The following is a 7,749-nucleotide window of genomic DNA, read 5'->3' as shown; positions in this document are numbered from 1 at the left end:
GCCCAATGATTATATTCGAAATTTAAGCATAAATTGGACCCAAATGTAAAAAAACCAAACCCTAAAGAGTTTATTATATTATTTTAACAAACACGGGCTTTAACCCCGTCTTAATACCAAAAAAATATTTTATTTTAACAAATATACTTAAAACAATTAAGAATAAGCATTTTTTATATTTCATAATATTTAAATATTAAATATGCTCTTAGATTAGTTAGTTTGAACTTAAAAGTTTCCCTTCAATGAAATTATGTTAACCTTTCAAAAAATGGAAGAGCATATTAGAGATGATGACAGTAATTTTGCTTCTACAGAATAAATATTTCACAAAGAAAAATATTAAAAGACTATTAGAATTTATTATTTTTGACTATTAATTAATCGTCAATATTTGAAAGTATAGACTAAAATATGTTGTTAGATTACTAAATTAAAAAAATCAAACTAATGACAAAAAATAATAAATTTTAATAGCCCTCTAGTATTTTTCTCTCATAAAACTACATCATTAGAAATGAGGTGAAATAATGAACACAAAATGGGTAAATGATTGTGATATCATTGTTAAAAAAAATTGCCAACATTGTTTGGGGTATATGCATGCATCAATCTTCACAGGCACCCAAGAAAATGTCCTACCCCTACCTGCCGGAAATTCTTTTTTAGCTAAAATGATTGGTACAATCAATAGAATTCTAGCTAGTTATCATTCACAACTTTATTGTCAGTTGTAAAGTCCAGTGAGACCGTGACACGTCACCAAATCCTTTAGAAAAATAGCCGCTTGAAGTCATAAATCATAATTGAACTTGCTTAGTTAGTACTTAGTAGCATATCACTCTTACCTTCCAAGGCATGAGCAATTATCATCATTTCTAAAACCACCACCACCACTTCTCTCTCCCCTTTTCAGTTTTCACTTTCCTTTCTTGCTGGGGTTGGTACCTGGTAGCAGGTAGGTTTCTACTTTCTACTGATTTAGGTAAGTAAACATCAACATGACAGTAATGAAAGTATCTTCGGGGGTAAAAGGGACATTTTATAAAGTTCATTACCATGCTTAAATCAGAAATTAGCTACAGAAGTCAGAAAGAATTGGTAGAAGAGATATATTAGAAACAGAAACCAAAAACAAAAATGAAATGAATAAAAGTATAACGCTACAACTGGGGGATTCCAATGCCTATTGATTACTACAACTACTAGACTAAAAACTCTAACCTTTACTTGCAAATACTCTACCCTTTTTCTTCAGTTCTCATATTAATCCTCTTCTAATAGCTAAATTATGATTATCGTCATCATCATCAACTATGGCTCCTATAAACCCCCCATTCCAGCACTGTACAAAAATCCAATTAACTAAGAAATAATACTAATAAGAAAATAACTGAAATCATGATTGTAAATAAAGATATATTGAGATAGAAATTGTCCAACTCGAATCATTGGCCCCTATCACATGTATTCCAATCCAAGTCTTGAAGTGTTTGGAATGAGTTCAGGAGAAGCAGCTGAATCAGTTGAGAAGCCAAATTTGTTTCTCATTTCAAGGACCTTCTTGTGTGAATTGGAGTGCACGGCAGGGCAGAACGTTGGACTGGCAGCAGGCCGGTATTCGGGGAAGAGGCGGCCCGACTTGTAGCGAACACCACAGGCATTGCAGAGTGTTTTTGGCCCCATTGGCCCTGCCCTCCACTGTGGTGTCTTGGTTATCTCACAGTGCATGCATTTCCTAGCTGCCGCACTATTCTGGTTAGTATCATGATCATCATCTTCAGATAAAGGATTAGGTGCTTTGGTTTTCTTTTTCTTCTTGTGCTCTCCAGAAGCTTGCTTTGCTAACTTGATTGCAGGATGAGACTCCGCGAAATTCTCAGAATCTGAAGAAGCCTTAAGAATGACATTAGGCTGTGTGTTCTCACCAACAGAGGAAGCAGGGGAGATGAGTTGCATCACCGGATGTGCCTTGAAGCTCGACGGGCGCTGCCGCTTGCTTCGCGCACGTCCACAAGGCACCACTGGGATATAAATCTCCGGGCATTGAGCCACAACCTTCTCCCTGGAGCAAGAGCTGCTGCTCTCTAGGACAGAAACTGGACTTGATGTCCGGAATTGTGAACGAGTCAAATCCTCCTTGATTGTGGTGATGGTGGTGGGGAGCTCCACCTTCTTCATGGTAAGGCTCCTACCGGAGAAAGAGTCCTCCACAAAAGTGGATAACCATTCCAACTGCACAATGTCTTCATACTGAAAATTACAGCACATTGATCAAAATGAGACTTCTATACATAAATATAAAGGTTAGTATAGGCTACTAGGAGTGCATATAATTGAATATAGATATGAAAATTATGGTAATTAACTAGTAGAGAGGTAAATGATGTAGGAGGAAGAGTCATGTGGGATGCTGCTACAAAGAGTGACATTACAACCTCTGTTTTCAATGTTCATTATCGTATCACATGGCAAGTCACATGACATCCGGCTCCAATAATGATCATACAAATAATTTACGCAAAACAAACCCCACCAACCAATGAATGCAGAGTGGAGAGGACGTGTGCTACATGTCACCGACACCATCAAAGCGTCCTTCTCTTAATGACCATATTGCCCTTCTCTTAGAGTATTGACTATTGAGTATTCCTATTTCCTAATCTCGGCTTTTAGTTCTAATCCAAATTGCACACACTATATCAAAATCAAACTTAAATCTAATTTATCTAAACCAAATGGTCACAATACCTTTGTCCATAAATGTCTTCAACACTGAAGTTACTGAAATGTAGTAGTAATAAAATTAAGAACCCCACAATCATTTTTCTTTTTAGAAAAAGCCAATATAATTTTTTCAGAGAAAGGGAAAAAAAAATAATTGTACAATACCCAATTTTGTAATGGGAAAAATTCACATGCCATTGTATTTATGTGAAATTAATAATTAAGATTTGAGAACTGTTAGTTGATAATTTAGTTAAATTTGTCGAATTATCTTACGGTTTTCGACTAACATCTATACGGGTCTTCGCCTTTTGCATTAGCATATAGCTAAATAGTTGACTTATATCTATTGTTTAAAAAAGTCATATGGCCACACAAAAATAACATAAGAACTCGAAATCATTTTAATTTTTTTTTTAAATAACCTCTATATATATGTACTATCACTCGACAAATGAAAGACTAGTATTAAGTAACCCAATTTTCATTCTACCCATTAATCATTTCGCGCAGGAAAAATGGTTTTCCATTATCTATTAGAAATTATCACCATACATACATATACATTTCCGGATTTCCCATATGCATAAAAAATAATTAAAAAAAGTAAAAAAAAAAAAAAAGATTTACCAAATGGCCAAATGAAGCATCACTAACATAGTATTAGTATATTAAGCAAATAAGTAATATACACCAAATTAAGAGTATCTTTATGAAATATACTACCAAATAAGTATAAATATTTTGTGGAGTGTGAGCGTAAACAACGGTGCTTTATGCAAAAAAGTAGCAGTCGTGACTAAAAATGCAACGCTACATAATTACATTACACCAGTCAAGTTTCAAAAAAAGACAATCCTGAACGTATACAAAGCCAATGACGTCATCATCAGTTAATCGAACGGATGACAGAAATCAGAAAAAATGGCAAGCGCGTTGATATAATCACATGCACGTTCATGGAATCCACGTGAACATAAAAACAAAACAAAAAACAAAAACGCATTAAAAAAAAAGGAGTACGTTACAGTTTACACTGTAAGAAACTCACCGGAACGGAAATCTCTGCCGAGAGGTCCGTCACGGCGTCACCGCGGGGAAAGGCTGTATCTGTGGCCGGCAGACCGCTGTTGGACTCGGAAGACCAGAAGCTCGCCGGCGTTTCAATGTTTCCGGCGCAGGCGGCAGCGACGGGCAAGGAGGCGTCGGCGGTGGCAGCGTCGTCGGCGGGGAAGTCGAGGAGGTCGTCAATGTGGTCGAAGAAGCTGCCGCAGTCTACGTCGTCGACGAAGTTTGGCTCAATCATTTTGTCTGTGATTTTCCTGAGAAAATTGAAACGAGAAAAAGAGAGGAGAAAATGTTGCGGTGTAAGTGTAAGAAAATGAGAAGGGAAAAGAAGCAAAGAAGTTATGAGTAGTTTGTTTTGTTTTGGTGAATGAATGAAATGTGAATGGTTTCGGAATCCGTTATTTGTAGTAGCGACCATGCCGGGGACCCATGAAAGGCCCAATGCTATGTGTCCATCTTAGAGGAACCCCCTGCGCACGTTAGCAATACTCTTTTCCACTAAATACTTTTATTATTCAAAATTTTGCAACAAAATCTATACTTATTTAGTAATTAATTATTCACATAACGTTATACACAATAAAAATTAAAAATAAACTTCACATGTAATATATATAAATAATTGGGTGGACCAAATCGTAATATTGGAAAAGGTTTTAAATTTTTTGACATGTTTCCTTTTTTTTTTTTTCAAATTTTATCACAATGGGAAAATGTTTTAAGTGTAAATAACTCTTGGTGCATGTTAGCGACAGCTGGTCCCGCCCGGAACATAAAACAGGTACAATTTCGTGTTCATTTTATCCTTGAAGTAATAAATTTGAAGATAAAGAAAATTTCGGTATTTTGAATGTTTCTCATCTCCTCTCCTTTCTAAATATAATTTATAGAAAAAATAAAAAATGGAGGAAGAAGATGAAGGAGCTAACCTTTCTTTGCGGTTGAGTTGAATACTTCTTTCTTGGGAGTGTGTAATATAAATTATTTAAAACCTTGAACCCTGAAAAGAAGTAAAAAAACAATATATAAGAACAGAGAGGTAAAAATAGTGGTAAATTAGAGGGTATGGTTGAAAATAAAAAGTTATGAAGCAAATAAGGAATGAAGGGCGAAACCTGGAAGTAAAAATGGTTGCTTTGGTTGAAGAATGAATGAAGAGAGGAGAAGAGAAGTAGAAGGGAGGGAGGAGAGAGATGGTAGGTGAAAGAAGTTGCTACTTGAATGCTAGCTGGATGGGTTTTACTATGTTGACATGTATATCATCTCAAAAATCATATCATATCATATCTGAGAGTTGTGTCTTGATGTTGAAGTGTTCTTCTCTCTTTAACTTTTATGGATGGGCCCCCACTCCCCCTTCCCTTCTACCTCCTTGTCTCCATTTCCCCGCTTGTATCTTTCAAACCACCGCTGGACACCATTTCCAATCTTACACTCTAACGCATCTTCTCATTATTAACTTATCAATTTAGTAAAGGAATATTCATTAAGTGTTAAATATATGATCAAAGTTATAAATTTAATAGTCATTACTTTCTTTTTTTTATTTTTTATTTTATAAAATTTAAGTTTTTAATAAATTTATTGTATATTTGTTAAAGTCGATAAAAATTGAGACTACGCATAATCTTAGATTTATGAGGTATTGGAGAGTTAGGGAATTTAGTTAACCCATTGAAATTGATAAAAGTTTTTAGCTATTAGTTCTTCAAATTGTAGGTTCCTTTTGATTAAATACAATTTTCTATGTTTAATAAATTAATTTCAATAAATTATAAAGTATGTTAAGGGATTTGTTCCATTCGACTAAAAGAGAACAAATGACAAAAAAAAATACAAATTTTTAACTTTTAATAATATTAAATGAGAAAGTCTAGGAGTAAGTAGATTTTGTAGTTTTTAGCCATTAATTAATCATTAATGATATTTTTAATGGTGTAAAATTGTATCTAATAATGTAGAATCATTCAATTTTTTTTAGAGCAATGCTAGGGAACCAAAAGGGTATTAGCCAAAAATCAGTCAAATACTTTTTGGTGAATTTAAAATTTCTACGAATTAATATATATGGATGTTTCTTCTACTAAGTATCAGAATGTTTCTTTTTCATACTAAATGGATGTTCTTTTATATATTTTTCGAATTTTTTTGTATTACAAATGTGAATGTCTCTGTTTCTTTAAGAATTTCATATTTTTTTAATTTTATATATTATTTTTGCTAAAATATAACTGGATGTTTCTTTTGTTAAGTATTAGAATGTTTTTTTTCATATTAAATGAATGTTTTTTCGGTGCTGGACCTGTGTAGAAGTCCCACCCCTGAGAAGACAATGGCTGCGATGGTAGCTACTGCACCCAACACACAGCAAGAATGTCTTGACCAGCTGGAGGACCATGTGCTGCACAATCTTGATTGGGTACCTTGGATTTCACGAAGATTTCAACCCACCCTTGTTCAAGACCACCCTCCCTAATGTTCCTAACTTCTCTCCTTCCTTTGACCCACACTCCGAATTCCCTGACATCCAAACCATGTCCTACAACTATGCCAACGCCACTGCCATCCTCGACCGCCTCCTCCACGACACCTCCAATAATTCTCCCGCCACCGACTTCGATTTCATAGAGGAGCTCATCCGTGCTGCCGATTGTTTCGACACCAACCACCTCCACGTCGCTCACGTCATATTGGATCGACTCAATCAACGTCTCCGATTCTCTACCGCTGCAAAGCCTCTTCAACGCGTCGCCTTCTACTTCAAGAAGAGGAGTGGGTTGCGGTAGGAAGGTGGAGAGGGTCTGACAGTGAGAGAGAGGTCTGTGTGTAATTGTTGGAGGTGGATAGGTTAATGGGAGAGAAAAGAGGAAGGTATTTATAGGTTTTAATTAGGTTTACTTAAATCTTTTAAATTTTGAATTTAAAAAATTTAAAATTAATTATTAATATAAATTAATATGGTTTTGTTTAATTTTTGGCTGGTAACCTTTTGGTTGCATATACTTTTTCTTTTTTTTATGGTTAAATACTGGCCTTCTAACATTCCTTATATTAAATATATTAAATTTATTTTTAATAATTTTTTAGTATTTATTTTCTTAACCGAGTATCTTTAAATCTAATAAATATTACCTAATAAAAGGGCTAATAAATAGAAAACGATAAAATTATAATAATATGGGTAAAAACACTTATATAAACCAAAGGTAACTCAATATTATATGAATCACTCAAAACAAAAAATGTTATGTGATGTTTCAATCATACTTCTATATAAATAGAATTAAACTAATTCCAATTACACAATATTAGTAGTAAATCGAAACATATTAATTCGAATTACGTAACATTAAATCAGATTATCATGATTCGAATTACATGGTGCAACAATAAATCAAATTAAGCCAATCTGATTTGCATTTTTAATATATTTGAATATTTATTATAAGATATTACGTCTTTATTATTTCAATTTGACTCTTTGAATATTTATAAATACTTTTTTATATTGTATCATTCTACACAACTTAAATAAACACAAATACTTTTTCTATTGTTCTCTCTTATCCTTTCTAATATGGTATCATAGTCATGGTATCCTTCTTGAAGATGATATATTTTTTTTTTGTGAAATCACCGTATTTTTCATATTTTTTCTTTATTCTAGTTTCCTTGTTTTTTGTCACTTCTTTAATCCTTTTTCACCTCACCGACTAGTCTATTCTCCCTGTCTTGTATATTTTTTAGTTGAATGATCAAACACCATTGCTGCTTACCTATTCTCATGGAGAAATCATATAGTTTTTCGCTTCCTTTCGGCAGTTTTGTCTGTGTTTTCTTGTGACAGTTTTCGTCTGCGTTTTCTTGTGGCAGTTACGCTGTGTTTTCTTGTGGCAGTTCTGTATGCACTTTCTTATGGCAGTTTTGTTTGCACTTCCTTGTAGCAGTTCCATC

At 34.0% G+C, this 7,749-nt stretch overlaps 1 protein-coding gene across 2 annotated transcripts; it reads right to left on the bottom strand.

Annotated features, from left to right (window-relative positions):
- Positions 1–1,098: 1,098 nt before the first annotated feature.
- LOC130979065 (GATA transcription factor 8-like) lies at positions 1,099–5,051 on the bottom strand. 2 transcript variants are annotated; one of them, XM_057902425.1, is made up of 4 exons: positions 4,911–5,051; positions 4,725–4,795; positions 3,779–4,049; positions 1,099–2,253 (listed from the first exon to the last, which is right to left on the bottom strand). In XM_057902425.1, the coding sequence occupies exons 3-4, from the start codon at positions 4,031–4,033 to the stop codon at positions 1,462–1,464; spliced, it is 1,047 nt and encodes a 348-aa protein (XP_057758408.1). In that variant the 5' UTR covers positions 4,034–4,049; positions 4,725–4,795; positions 4,911–5,051; the 3' UTR covers positions 1,099–1,461. The 2 variants fall into 2 exon arrangements, with proteins under 2 accessions (XP_057758408.1, XP_057758407.1); XM_057902424.1 differs by lacking the exons at positions 4,725–4,795; positions 4,911–5,051 and having other exon boundaries at positions 3,779–4,679.
- Between the last annotated feature and the right edge of the window lie 2,698 nt (positions 5,052–7,749).

The sequence above is a fragment of the Arachis stenosperma genome, chromosome 5, assembly GCF_014773155.1.
Source record: "Arachis stenosperma cultivar V10309 chromosome 5, arast.V10309.gnm1.PFL2, whole genome shotgun sequence".
Lineage (NCBI taxonomy): Eukaryota > Viridiplantae > Streptophyta > Magnoliopsida > Fabales > Fabaceae > Arachis > Arachis stenosperma.
Note: the sequence above shows the minus strand (reverse complement) of the source record. Positions and strands in the feature narration are given on the sequence as shown.

Excerpts from the sequence above, each read along its gene's own strand:
- LOC130979065 (XM_057902424.1), bottom strand. The coding sequence starts at position 4,213 with ATGGTCGCTACTACAAATAACGGATTCCGAAACCATTCACATTTCATT. Across the intron at positions 2,254-3,778 it reads CGGCAGAGATTTCCGTTCCG|TATGAAGACATTGTGCAGTT; the intron begins GTGAGTTTCTTA and ends TGTAATTTTCAG.